Consider the following 13,575-nt stretch of genomic DNA (forward strand, 5'->3'; position numbering starts at 1 on the left):
CCTGCTCCCCACATGCTGCGCAGGAGCCTGGGTGCGCGCTGATGGCATTAGTGTCCCAAGGGGGCAGGTAGAGGTACCTTCAAGAAGACTATAAGGGACAAGGTAGGGAGCAGTGTTTCCTTCCTAGGCTTCTTCCAAAGGTAGTGCTTACTCAGGAGAGAATCTGTCTGGGGCTAGTCTAAGCCCACACCATCTGAAAGAACTTCCTGTGATGATGGAAATGTTCTGTCTGCACTGTCCATCTATCCAGTGGCTAGCAAGTACCTGAAATGTGGTACTTGTGAGAGTGAGGAACTGAACTTCGGCTTTCGTTTCATTTTATTTATTTTTTATTTTTTTTTTAAAGATTTTATTTGTTTATTTGAGAGAGAGAGCGAGCATGACCAGGAGGGAGGGATGGAGGCAGATTCCCCACCAAGCAGGGAGCCCAACTCGGGACTCGATTCCAGGACCCTGGGATCATGGCCTGAGCCGAACGCAGATGCTTAACCCACTGAACCACCCAGGCACCCAATTTTGTTTCATTTTAATTAGCTTACACTGAAGTGGCCCCAGGAGGTTGGTGGCTACTGTGTGTCGGACAGTGTGGGTCAAACCCATCTCTCAGGCATACTAACCTCCCCTCCTCAATAAGGACAGAGTGGGTTTGGGCAGGTGGCAGCATCTAGCTGAGATCAGTCACACTGTTCCCCTTTTACAATCATTAGTATGGGTATTTCTTATTTATGGTACTGATTTGCCATTGATAGTGGCTATAATTAAGTTTCCTTTTAAAAATACGTTTACTGGGACGCCTGGGTGGCTCAGTGGGTTGGCCCTCTGCCTTCGGCTCAGGTCATGATCCCAGGGTCCTGGGATCAAGCCCCGCATCGGGCTCTCTGCTCAGCGGGGAGCCTGCTTCCTCCTCTGTCTCTGCCTGCCTCTCTGCCTACTTGTGATCTCTGTCTGTCAAATAAATAAATAAAATCTTTAAAAAAAAATAAAAATAAAAATACGTTTACTGGGGTTCCTGGGCAGCTCAGTCATTAGGCATCTGCCTTCGGCTCAGGTCATGATCCCGGGGTCCTGGGATTGAGCCCCACATCGGGCTCCCTGCTCAGCGAGAGGCCTCCTTCTCCCTCTTCCGGTCCCCCTGCTTGTGCACGCTCTCTCTCTCTCCCCCTCTGACAAATAAATAAAATTAAAAAAAAAAAACCAACAGTTTACTAAGGGTGCCTGGGTGGCTCAGTCGGTCTCCCTGCTCGGTAGGGAGCCTGCTTCTCCCTCTCCCACTCTGCCTGCTTGTGTGCATGCCCTCCCTCTCTGTCAAATAAATAAAATAAAATCCTTAAAAATATATATATTTACCATTTGAAAAGGCAAGTCAGTACAGCATGCTGAGTGGATAGGTGGATGGCATCAGAAGTAGCAAGCACTGTCTGCTCCAGGGGGCAGGAGGCACCTCGGCCACGGTGGTTGAGGGAGTGAAGATGGCCTCCCAGCTCAGATGCCCCCAGCCTGCCCTGTTTATCCACCCTCAGAACGGAGAGCCCGTGGAGGCCCGGGAGAATGTGCAGTGTCCCCGAGGCTGGCATGTTAAGGAGAGCTGGATCGTGGAGCTGAACCACGCGGTGGACAGTGAGGGTCAGTCCTCTGGGCACAGGCGGAGGGAAGGAGGCCCTGGAGCTGCCGGGGACTGGCACTTCCCACAGCCTCAAAGCAACCGAGCTCTCAGGTGGGATGGGCCTGAATTTCGAGGGGTCGCCCAACCTCTGGACAGTGGGGTCTCCACCCTTTCTATAGACACGGACCCCAGCTTTCAGACAGGGCAGGTTGTAAGTGCCTCCTGAGCACTTTCTAGAAAGGGGGAAATGGTCACGGAGCCTGGGTTCACCTGCGGTAGTAGCTCCAGGCAAGGAGTGATGGGCTGGAAGTCCAAAGTCCTGTGCTCAAGATGTTGACTCTGCTACATATGGGCTGGGTGACCTTGTGTGGGTCACAGGACGTCTCTGAGCCCTGCCTTCCTCATTCGTAAGATGGGCGGTTGGGCCCAAGTACACCATCCTTTCTCAACACCTCAGGGCCTGAGACACCTAAACGGGAGGGAAAGCCTTTCCCCGTTAGCCTGCCTTCTGGGGCCCATTTTACAGGCATGTCCATACCTCCCAGCCCATGGGCACCTGGGCACCCACAGGCTGTGGCCCTGCCCCTGCAGGCTGGGAATATGGAGTGGGGATTGAGCCGTCGGGCCAACCTCGGGTCTGGAACTCAGTGGAAAAGACCTACTACTCATGCCGCCGGCGGCGCTGGGTACGTGTGCGCTGCCGGAACCACGGGAAGCTGAGCCTGGAGGAGGAGACCCTCTCCTTCCTGCAGCTGGTGAGAGGGCTGCCTGGGTGGGTGCCGTCACCCACACCCCATGCCATGGCGGGAAGGTGACATTCTGCTCCCCTCCCCGCAGCACCACCCCATCCCAGCCAAGGATGAGGAGGGCTGGGAGTATGGGACCCTTGGCTCCAAGTTCCACCTGAACCCTCAACCCCAGAGCCAGTTCCGCCGCCGCTGCTGGCACCGCAGGATGGTCCCGAACAAGGACAAGGGCATTGCACCCATATTCCTCCTGGAGGGATCCTTGGTAAAGCCTCTGTGGTCTAGGTGACTCCTCTTTGCAACCCCAGCTCCCAGAGCTGGGGCCCAGCCTTGGGTGTGGCAGACAGCAGAGGACAAACCATGGTTGGAGCACTGACAGTTGAGGGGTGGGAGAGAGTGTGCCCCAGGTCCGCACCCTTGGGCTAGAAGGGAAGGGCGACCTGGGCCTGCACTAGGGGAGACAAGAAAAGCACCCAAGAACCTCAGGGTGAATGTTCTGGGCACAGGGTATGGATCTGAAAGAGAAGGGCAGGAAGGAAGAGAACAAGAGGCTGACACAGGCTCCAGACAAAACGATCAGGAGCTCCTGGAGGCCTGCCCCAGAGGACATCCAGCTACATGCCCTACCCTTCATCTACTGCATCTTCAACAGTGAGCTTTGAGAGTCTGCTCAGGTGGCCCCAGGGACCCTGTATCCGAGGACATGCAGTGGGAAGGGGCCGGGGTGGGGATCCTGGGGGCAGGTGATGGACAAGGCTCCTCTCTTACCCAGAGCCCCACTACTACCAGCTTTTCTGCTACATCTACCAGGCCCGGAACCTAATGTCCAACCAGATCCAGACATTCCAGGGTAGGCTACAGGCACCCTTTTCTCCCCAAGCTCCTTGGGACCCCTGAGGTAGCCACCCAGCAGCATAAAAAATATGACAAGGAAGGGGATGACACTCATGCAGACCCCTCTCCCCAGCAACTGAGGGCCCTGGCTTGGGGAAAAGATAAAAACAAGGAGTATAAGGTGGGGCTGTTCTTGAGAGGTGTGCCCCAAACTGTGGAATCAAGAAGGAGGTGCTGGGGATGCTTCATCCTGGTGGGGACCACTTAGCTAGGCCTTGAAGAGGGAAGAAGAGTTTTGTGGCAGAGGACTGATGAGACGGGAAGACAAAAGAAAGGGTGACCCACGGTGGGACCGCACGTTCCTTGTGTCAGAAGCTGACAGAAGGGGTTGGGGAGGAGGTGTGGCGATTTGCAGCCCTGGGCAAGAGGACCCAGTGATGCTTTCAGGAGAGTCATATGCTCCTATCCATAGCACTGTTTGTGAGAAGCAGGTTGCCAGGTGAGGCTCTGGGCTGGGGCTGTGGGTGTCTGCCGGGACCTGTGTCCACTGGGCATCAGCATCCACATAGAGAAGGCCACAGGACATCCCCTGACGCCACAGCCAATGCTGTGAAAGGACACACTGTTGCTGTGGAAGGACAGCCACATGTAGCAGCTGCTCAGATCTCCTCCAGAGGGGCCATGGGGCTTCTACCCCTGTGACACCCAGACCTCGACCAGGCGGTGTAGAGAGATGTGGCTGGAACCAAATGGTCCCTGGCTGTTCACTCTGCAGCTTGCACTGCAGTGGCCTTCTGGGCAGCTGTCTGGGGCTGTGGCCACCCAGCCTGGGCTTCCCTGGATCTCTTGTCCAGTGGTAGCAGCTGCCAGAGAGGAGCGCCTCGCTTGAGGGCTCAGTGGCAGGACCCTCTCCTCTCCTTCTACCCACCCCCCAGTGCCCTTCATTCGATTGGTCTTCTTGAACCATAGCCAGTGCACCCAAACCCTGAAGAGCTCTGCAGCCCCAACGTGGGCCCAGACACTCATTTTTCAGCACCTTCTTCTGTACGAGAACCCCGAAGACACCAAAGCAAGCCCTCCACTTGTGGTCTTGGAACTGTGGCAGCAGAATGCCCAGGTAAGGTGGGCTAGAGTGGGCAGAGTGGCTGAGTTTTTATTTTAGAGGAGAATATACCAAATGTGTTCCAGGGGGAGCCTGATTCGTGGAGAGCATCATTGTCAACAGAAATGCCAGCCCTTAACCAAGAGTTGTTGGCACCCTGGGGGAGGGGCCAGAACCCTGTCAGCTTGGCCTCGGTGTTTGATGAACTTCCCCTTCCCTGCAGGGAAAGGAGAGCTTGTGGGCCCGGAGCATGTGGTCCCCGGTGGTCTGGCTGGATGTCCAAAAACGGACCCTGCCCCCTCTGAGATGGCACCCCCTTGTAAAATTGCTAGGGGAGAAAGAGGGCGAGATCCTGGTGTCCTGTGAGCTGATCCTTGAGACTGAGGTATGGGCTGGGGGGATGAGGAGCTCGGGGGCCCCCACCCTGCCCCACTCCCCTGCCTCAAGTTCCCACAACCAGCAAGTCCCCAGCTCAACCCACTGAGGGAAGGCCTGGGGCCTGGAGCCAGCACACTGGGCTTGGCGATGCCTGCCTGCTGCTGCCACCGGGCTCCAGAGCCTCCTCCCTGGAGCCCTGCTAGGGACTTGAATTGGGGGTGGGGTGTAGGACGATGGGCCAACTACGGCCTCACACACCTTGCTTTCCCACCTCACCCCTTCAGAGTGTCAAAGAGAGGCCGCCAATCTTAAGTGTTCCCTGGAAGAACGGAGTCTACACACTCCCCAAGAGCATCCAGCCGACATTAAAGAAAATGGCTGTGGAGGTGATGAGGGTATGGGGAGGAGAGGGCGGGCACCCCCCCCCCAGAGCAGTCGGGCACCGTGGGGCTCTCCCTACAGACTCTCCTTGGGCCCTCCTGACTATCTGAGGCAAAGCTTGGACCCCAAATAGACACTGTCTGAGAGATGGAGGGAGACTGGAGAGACATGAAGAGCAGAAGCTCTGCTAGAGTACCTTAACCCGTCTTAATGCAGAGCTCTATGGCGGGTCATAGACAAAAGGCTTTCGTGTTCACCATCTCACTGCCCCTCTGCAGTAGGGGCCACTTTCAGACAAGAAAACTGAGGCTCTGAGAAACAAGCTAGCCCAGGCACCATGACACAGGGGTAAGTGGCAGAGCCAGAATCTGGGCCTGGCCCTTCCTGCCTCCAAATGCCAGGATGTTTCTCACCTATCTTTAGACAGTAGCTGGAGGTCCCCACATGGAACCTTTGTGCTCTGCCATGAATCTGGCGAAGAGCAAAAGATGGTCAGGTCCTCCTGGCCCTGGAGATGCCCCCTAAGATCAGGCAACCCCACTCTGGTCCCCTGAACAGGCCTCTGTAAGAGCATGGACATTTGCTGGGGTGCCCAGTGTCTGTCTGTTGAGTGCACTGAACAACCATGGAGTTCTATGGGATCCAAGTCAGCAATGAGCTAAATGGCAGCAAGGATACCCAAGGAATCTGGGCACCCCCTACTTCTGTGGGCCCTCAAGGCAGCCAGCCTCAGGAACTCCCTCCTGAAGACCTCAAGCCAAACAAAGCAGCAGGGGAGGAAGGGCAATACCTCAAGGGCCCTGGAGGCCAGTGAAGGATAGTCACAGTAGCCAGAGGGCACTCCCTCACGGAGGCCTTGAGGACAAGCACTGATCCCTCATGGGACAAGACACCTGTGCTAGCCTTCAGACTCTGACTTCATCCAGCTCATTCGCTGGCCCCAGATGCTGCCTGATGCACCATCACTCCCAGGACAGCCCCCTCTCTGGCCAGGACCCCATTAGAGGCCCCAGCTGCCGCTTGCCCTGCCCCTCCTCTGTTCTGGCAGATTCTGGTCTGGGGCCTTCGGAACATGAAGCAGGTGCGTTCCCCCCAGCTCCTGGTAGAATGCTGGGAAGAGTCCCTGCAGACAGAGCCCATCAAGGACTTCCAGACCAACCCTAACTTCATGCAGTCAGTCCTCTTCCTCACGCTGGTAAGGCGGCCTCAGGCAGAGCAGGGGCTGGGGCAGCCCTTTCCTCCCAGAAGGCCTCATGCTCCGCCTCTCCTTGGGGCTGTAGTTCATCCCCACAGAGGAGGCCTATGCGCCACCCCTCACGTTGAAGGTGGTGGACAATCAGGACTTCGGCCAGCAGACCATGGTGGGTCAGGCCAACATCCACTCCCTGCAACCCTACTTCTGCGACCCCTGGGCTGAGGACTACGTGCCTCCACAGCTCCCAAGTACAGTCCTTTCACCCTGCCCTTCCCCAGCCCTCACCTTCAAGCTGGCACTGGGAGTGGGGGCGGACCTGGCTGCCCTCTGGGCTGGTGTCCCTCCCCCTCACTCTTCTCCCTCTCCTGAGATTCATGATTGCTCTCTCTCCACACAGTGCTGTCTGTTAACAAGTACCAGAAGGTGAGTTAAGGGCTCAGGGTCTCCACCTTCTCCCATGCCATCTACAGGGGACAACCCTTGTCTGATACATGTGTGCTCTGATACGTGTGCTCCTGGTATACATGAGAACCCTAAAGCTGTGATTCTCCACCCGGACTGCACATTAGAAGCGTCTGAGAGTTTAAAGAAATCCTGATGGCCAGGCCACTGACCTGTCCCATCAGGATTGCTGGGGAAGGCCCCAGGCATCAGCAGTGTCTCCAAGCCCCACACCCCCTCCCTGGTGATTTCAGTGTTTCCAAGGTTCAGAACTACCCCTCGAGAGCAGCACTTGTCAAACTGAATGCACAGGAATCCTGGGGACATCTTGAGCAAAAGCAGGTTCTGATTTAGTAAGACTGGGGTTCTGCATTTCTGGGCTCTTCCAGAGTTCTGTCTGTAGCTGAGGCCCATGAGGGTAAGAACTAAGTTTACCTTCCTTCTGGTTCCTAAGCTCATGTGTGCCAATCTCTGAATCAAAAGGGCTCTGTGAAGAGCCAGGGAGCCAGGAAAGGAAGCCCTGCCTTCCATCCCTTTTTCCTGGGGGGTCAGAGACAGTGAGCAGACTAGGTCGGCATGTGGTGCCTCACCTTGCTCTCCTGCTCTCATTTTTCAGCTCCTAGATTACTTCTATGAAAAGTTCTGGATCAGTCCCAGCAAAGCCCAGGTGATGCAGGCTCAGCCCCAGGGAACAAGGAACCACTCTGGGCAGCTCAGGGCGGTGGTGGGTGCAGCATGACCCTGGGCAGGGGAGGGCTCCGGTGCCTTCTCCCCAAGGGCCAGAATGACCTTCCCTGCCAGGATCAGTACGAGCATGAAGTGGACTGGTGGAGCAAGCTGTTCTGGGCCACGGGTGATGCTAAGGCCCTGCAGTACAAGTACAAAGACTACCATACCCTGAAGGTTTGGAGATCTCTGGGAGGGGAGACTGCTGAGACACAGAATGAAATCTGCTGGGGGAGACCAGCAGACCTTGCCCTGATGCCTCTAGGAATGACAGGGTCGGGGGTGCGGGGTAGTTTCCTCCTTGTCTCCCCAAGACTACAGGCCACACCTCCATCGGACATGCCCTTTGGGGAACCAGAGCTGCCCCATCTACAGCAGTCAGTGCTGACTCTCGGGCCACTGACTGGGTAGACACTTCAAAGCGAGACCCAGGAACTGGTGATCCCTCAACCCCCTGACGGCAGGAATGGTCCTCCCTCAGCTGAGCCCAGGCCTGCTCTCCCCACCGGCCTGGACCCCACACACCCCCTGCAGGTATATGACTGTGAGCTGGAAGCCGTGCCTGCCTTTGAAGGCCTGCAGGACTTCTGCCAGACCTTCAGACTCTACCAGGAAGAGCCCAAGTTGGACAGCCCTGTGGTAGGGGAGTTCAAGGTGTGTGTTCACCCCCATGGAGCTACCCGTCTCCCATGCCCCTTCCGTCCCCCAGAAGACTCTAATCAAAGCCCTGGCTCTCTATGTTCATGGTGGGGATGGGGTAGGGAAGGCTTGAAAAACAGTTTGGGGAGCAGGGGATAAAAGGTTGACCAATGCAGGGGTTCAGAGTGACCTCCCCCTTTACACAGGATAGGCAGGGCCCTTCTCAGTCCAGCTTGGGCCTATGCAGGTCTCCCAAGGCCCAAGAGCCTTAGAGAACAAGTTCCAGCCTGAAGGGATGGACGGGGGTGGGGGAATGAGAGTCTTCGTCAGCAGAAACTGGAAACCCACCTAACCACCATAGTTTTCAGCCCAACAATACCCCCCCAAACCTGCTGTTCGCACAGAGCATCTCTGCTGCACCCCTCTCTCCCATCCTCAGTGCAGCCCACTCTCTTGGGAGCTTGGGCCAGGGGCACCGCAGGGCCAGGCCTGCACTCAACATCTTCCCTCCCCAACACACACACAGGGCCTTTTCCGTGTCTACCCCTTTCCTGAGGATCCAAAAGCCCCCAAGCCCCCCCGCCAGTTCTTGGTTTGGCACAACAAAGAGGACTTCCCTCAGGAGTGCTTGGTGCGTGTGTACATGGTTCGAGCCATCAACCTGCAGCCCCAAGATTCCAATGGCCTGGTAATCAGCAACCCTAGCCCTGTGGTATCCCTCATCTCCGGGATCGCCCAACCCGGGTGGCCCCCAAACCTTGTGTCAAGGGCCTGGGGCTCCCTCAGGCTGATACCCAGATGGTCACTTCCCCACAGGCTCCCTCTGCTGCCAGGGACTCATTTCCAGTCCACTCCCCACCCTCCCCAACCAACCTGGACTGACTCTCCATTTCCTGTTGCCTTTCCCTCACTATGACTGAACCCCAGTGTGACCCTTATGTGATCCTGAAACTGGGACAGACAACGATGGGCAACCGGGACAAGTACTACCCCAACACTCTGAATCCCATCTTCGGCATGTGAGCTGCCCCAACTTTACCCGATCCCACTTCACCACACCCTCACACCCTCCCATGCTGGGCTAGGAGTAAGCTCCAGAAGGCGAAGACTTCTTCCATTTCTCTCTAACCTCTGAGTTCCTACATGGGGTTTTACACACTCTCGGGGCTGGATAGATGGAAGGGTGGTCAGTTCTACTCTCCCTCTCAAATGCTTCGCCTGGGAAAGGAGTTCAGGGTCCCATAAGCCAGGCCTGTCAAGTTATTTCTAGCCAACCCTGGGGGATAGTTCTTGTCAGGCAACAGCAACCCCAGGCTCTGTTTTCCATATTCACCATGACCAAACAAGGGGCCGTGAAGCTGGACAGGGAGGCCTGCGGACAGCACAGTCCACAGTCTCCAACACCCTCACCCCCAGTATGTTTGAACTGAGCTGTACCATCCCCCTGGAGAAGGACCTAGAGATCCAGCTATATGACTTTGACCTGTTCTCACCTGATGAAAAGATTGGAACCACAGTCATTGACCTTGAAAACCGACTCCTGTCTGGCTTTGGTGCCCGTTGTGGGCTCTCCAAAACCTACTGCTAGTGAGTGGACCTGAAGCCGGGCAAGAGAGTAGGGCAGGGGTGGAGGAGGGAGGCCCCAGCTCCCTTAGGAGGAGACTTGCATCTGGGAAACAAGGGCCTGAACCTGGCTCTAGTCATGCCCCCACCCCCCCACTGCTCATCTGCAGCTCAAAGCAGAATGTTCTCTAGGATGCAAACCTTCCCACCTTTTCCTCTCCCTTAACTCCACAGCGCAGGGCCCTTTAGGTGGCGGGATCAGATGACCCCAAGCTTCCTCCTGGAACGCCATGCCAAACAGAAAGGGTTGCCTCCGCCTTTGTTCAGTCCAGAAGAGGACATTGTTTTTTACAATGGGAAAAAATTCAAACTGCAAAGCTTCGGTGAGTAGTACAGCACACTGTCAGAAGGCACAGATCCAGGCCTCTGAAACCAGAGGGCACCCGCCCCATTTTGCCCTTTCCTCCTATAGAGGGCAACCAAGTCCACTGTCTAGGCTGGGGGTAGGGAAGAGGAGGGCAGCAGGGAGATGGGAAGGCTCATGACATTGTGACCGCCTCCTTCCACTTCCTTTCATCTAGAGCCCACGCCCCCTCCTGTTCATTACTTGGGACCTAAGAAAGAACGCCTTGCCCTGTACCTTCTGCACACCCAGGGGCTGGTGCCTGAGCATGTGGAGACCCGCACACTGTACAGCAATAGCCAGCCAGGCATCGACCAGGTAGGAGACCAGAGGGGCTGGATTAGGAGACAAGGGAGCCCAGCCATCCAGGATGTAGCCCAGGAGGAGAAGACCACACATTCACAGCCGTACATGCACGGAACTCCAGCATGTTCTGCACGTGTTCAAAGTGAGACAGTCTAATAATGTCCCTTAGAATGGAGAAATTCAGAACTGTAAAAGTCATCTACAAGAAACCTGGGCCCCCCACATCTGCTAGCGGAAAGGCCAAGGTGCCCTACCAGCCAGCGCCAACACTGCCTTAGTCTCTCCTGAGGGAGGGCAGGGGAAGTAGCACCTGGGTCAGATGTGCAGACATTACAGCTCTGGTTGGCCTGTTAATTGCAGGCTGTGTTTTCTCCATGGCAAGGAACCCCAAACAGAAGGAATAAAAATCCCCACAGGCACCCTAATTATCTACCCTCCAGTCACCAGAAGGGCTCATCTCATTCTCTAAATTTCTCAAGCTGATACCACATTCCAGACACTTGAATTCTCCACTGAGCACTTTTTAAACCATTCTCATTAAACCTGTTTTCCTATGTGAAGTCAACTTCAAAAGGATAAAATGAGGTCAGACAGTTTGAAGGAATAGATTTATCTACCTTCCAATTTTGGTAGTCTACTCTTTTCTTTTGTTTCTCACCATTTTTCATCCCTCCTTTCTTAGACCACAATGCTTGATGGGCAGATTAATATCCTTAGGCTGGGCTTCCACAACATATGGCGACCTGGATATTTGGTCATCTAGTTTGCTCTTACTCGGGGCCACTAAGCTGGTTAAGAAGTAAAGCCCCAAGCCCCCCGTGGAGCCCTGTCCAGAGAGGCTGTCCAGCATGGCCTGCTAAAGGGTATTCACCCTCCAGACCCTGGTCACGAGTGACATCCCATCACCATGTCATCTGTTTTGAATCCATCATACACTGCCCACCTCACCCTGTACCCTTCTTCCAGCCAACACGAGAAAAATGGGAAGCTGGTGGGCAGATAACAGACTTCCTATCCGAAATCCACTCTTCCTCACCTATAATTCCTCACTCCACCCTCCAATCGGGGGCACCCAGCCTCAAGAGATCTCAGAACCTGGGACGGGGCTCCGAGGCCAGCGTGCTGAGAACAGAGGTTAGCAACTTCCAGCTAGCCAATCCATTTCCACTCTAGGGAAAGGTGCAAATGTGGGTGGACATCTTCCCCAAGAAGCTTGGGCCTCCTGGCCCCCCAGTCAACATCAGGCCCAGAAAGCCTAAAAGGTGAGTGACCCACCACATCCATCACTGTACTTCCCCAGGCAAGGGCCATGGGTGTGCAATTCTTTTCCTCTCCCGGGAATCCTGGGAGCTTCCTTCCCCTGCATTCCCCCAAACTGGCATGCCTCGTTTGGGCATGGAGGGCACCACGGCTGCACCTGGGGCACTACTCCTCAGCAAAGCCTCAGAGCCCGCTGGCTGCAGGTATGAACTGCGCTGCATTGTCTGGAAAACTGCCCAAGTGGACCTGAGGAGAAGTTTAACCACCGGGATGAGCGACATCTATGTCAAAGGGTGAGGAAGAGAGCTGGGCTCCAGCAGCATTCCCTCTGAGGTCTCCAGTAGTCCCATCCCTGTGCCTCTGCCCACGATCCTGGGGCATCATCTCTCCACCCCAACCTGTGCCTAGTGGTCTGCCAGGGAGCCCCTCCCACAGGGCTCCAACTCAGGGACAGGAGCAATACACGTGAAGCCCAGGTGAAAGGACTTTGGCCCCAGGTGGTTAGTCGGGCTCGAGGAGGACATGCAGAAGACGGATATCCACTACCACTCTATGACTGGGGAGAGCAACTTCAACTGGCGGTTCATCTTCACCATGGACTACCTGGCAGCTGAGCGTATGTGTGTCCAGAGTCAGAAGGTAACAGGCCATGTGGTGGGAGGGCGGGGCGTGCTCCCCCCTCGAACCGCAATCTGCCCCAGAACCCTTGGAATGTGGCCTCAGGGAGAAAGCTTCTTCCTTGACAGTCCATCACCACTAGGTGGTGGGCTAGGTGGCACTAGGTGGCAGAGGGAAATCTCAAAGGAGACAGGTCAGTCATATGGTTTCTGTCATCCCCCAGGACTACATATGGAGCCTGGACCCCACCGTGATGAAGTTCCCAGCCCGGCTTATCATCCAGATCTGGGACAATAACACCTTCTCCACAGATGACTTCCTAGGTGAGATTTGGCCCAGGGCCCGCGACCACAGGGCAGGGAGCTCCTCCTCGCTGACACCATTTCTTTGGCTCAGGGGTCCTGGAGCTGGATCTGTTTGACATGCCCCTCCCGACCCGGCACGCCAACCTATGCTCCATCAGGATGATGGAGACTGACTCCAAGTGGCCCTACTTCCTCCAGTATAAGCACTTCTCCCTCTTTAAGAAGAAGACCATAACGGGCTGGTGGCCTGCCCAGGTCCTCGATGGTGGCAAATGGCACATGTCGGTAGGCGCTGGGGAGGGTGTCTGTTGCATAGAACTGCTATGCCACATAACGTGGCTCTAACAGACTTCTGGGGACCTTAGCTAAATTCCTTTTCCTTTCTGGGCCCCGGGAAGGGGCCTTAAAACTACACACACACACACACACACACACACACACACAAACTATCCTCACATCTACTATAATGAACTCAGCCTCCCACCGCCTATGGTGTATCTAGGGTAAAGTGAAGATGACGCTGGAGATTCTGTCAGAGAAGGAAGCCTTAATCAAGCCAGCAGGGCGAGGCCAATCAGAACCCAATCAATATCCTACACTTCATCCTCCCCTGTAAGAGCCCGCCGGACAAAGGCACCAAATCTTTCCTCCTCATTCCCGGAGCTGAGCTGCTGGGCCCAGCAATTTGTATGGGGTGGTTAGCAGTGGGCCTACAAGTGGAGAGGGGTCATTATTCCCCAACACCCCACCTCAGTTACGAGGAGGAGAGAACAGCCTGGGGGGAAAGGGTGGGGGGGGACACACAAGAGAGCAAAAGTTGCTTTTTAAAAAAGAAAGCTCTTTGCTGCGGATTACTTGACCTGAAGTTTCCCTCTGCGCCTCCATCCTCTGACATCTCCTCTGCTCATGCACAGACGCCCCAACACCTTGCTCATATTGCGGTCACCTGTGACAATCTTCTGCCGCGTTTTCTGGAAACGCTACCACTTCAAAATCATCATCGGTGCAATCATATTTATTATAGCACTTATGCTGTTCAACTTTATCTACTCTGCACCGGTGAGTGACCACCTTG

The 13,575-nt window shown here is 55.4% G+C and overlaps 1 protein-coding gene across 1 annotated transcript in view; it reads left to right on the forward strand.

Annotated features, from left to right (window-relative positions):
* Positions 1-13,575, forward strand: part of FER1L5 (fer-1 like family member 5) — a gene marked incomplete at its 5' end in the record, with an annotated part of 54,338 nt that overhangs the window by 39,883 nt on the left and 880 nt on the right. Inside the window, 26 exons of the mRNA XM_080813626.1 lie at positions 1,521-1,623; positions 2,195-2,379; positions 2,462-2,614; positions 2,856-3,000; positions 3,122-3,199; positions 4,119-4,300; positions 4,509-4,670; positions 4,948-5,049; positions 6,093-6,239; positions 6,325-6,487; positions 6,637-6,662; positions 7,297-7,347; positions 7,458-7,583; positions 7,941-8,060; positions 8,572-8,733; positions 8,973-9,064; positions 9,462-9,632; positions 9,843-9,991; positions 10,190-10,329; positions 11,491-11,579; positions 11,781-11,870; positions 12,075-12,216; positions 12,419-12,518; positions 12,592-12,785; positions 13,003-13,112; positions 13,415-13,559. Coding sequence (XP_080669752.1) covers positions 1,521-1,623; positions 2,195-2,379; positions 2,462-2,614; positions 2,856-3,000; positions 3,122-3,199; positions 4,119-4,300; positions 4,509-4,670; positions 4,948-5,049; positions 6,093-6,239; positions 6,325-6,487; positions 6,637-6,662; positions 7,297-7,347; positions 7,458-7,583; positions 7,941-8,060; positions 8,572-8,733; positions 8,973-9,064; positions 9,462-9,632; positions 9,843-9,991; positions 10,190-10,329; positions 11,491-11,579; positions 11,781-11,870; positions 12,075-12,216; positions 12,419-12,518; positions 12,592-12,785; positions 13,003-13,112; positions 13,415-13,559 — 3,327 coding nt within the window. The remainder of the gene's footprint in view (positions 1-1,520; positions 1,624-2,194; positions 2,380-2,461; positions 2,615-2,855; positions 3,001-3,121; positions 3,200-4,118; positions 4,301-4,508; positions 4,671-4,947; positions 5,050-6,092; positions 6,240-6,324; positions 6,488-6,636; positions 6,663-7,296; positions 7,348-7,457; positions 7,584-7,940; positions 8,061-8,571; positions 8,734-8,972; positions 9,065-9,461; positions 9,633-9,842; positions 9,992-10,189; positions 10,330-11,490; positions 11,580-11,780; positions 11,871-12,074; positions 12,217-12,418; positions 12,519-12,591; positions 12,786-13,002; positions 13,113-13,414; positions 13,560-13,575) is intronic.

This window comes from Martes martes, assembly GCF_963455335.1.
Source record: "Martes martes genome assembly, chromosome: 9".
Lineage (NCBI taxonomy): Eukaryota > Metazoa > Chordata > Mammalia > Carnivora > Mustelidae > Martes > Martes martes.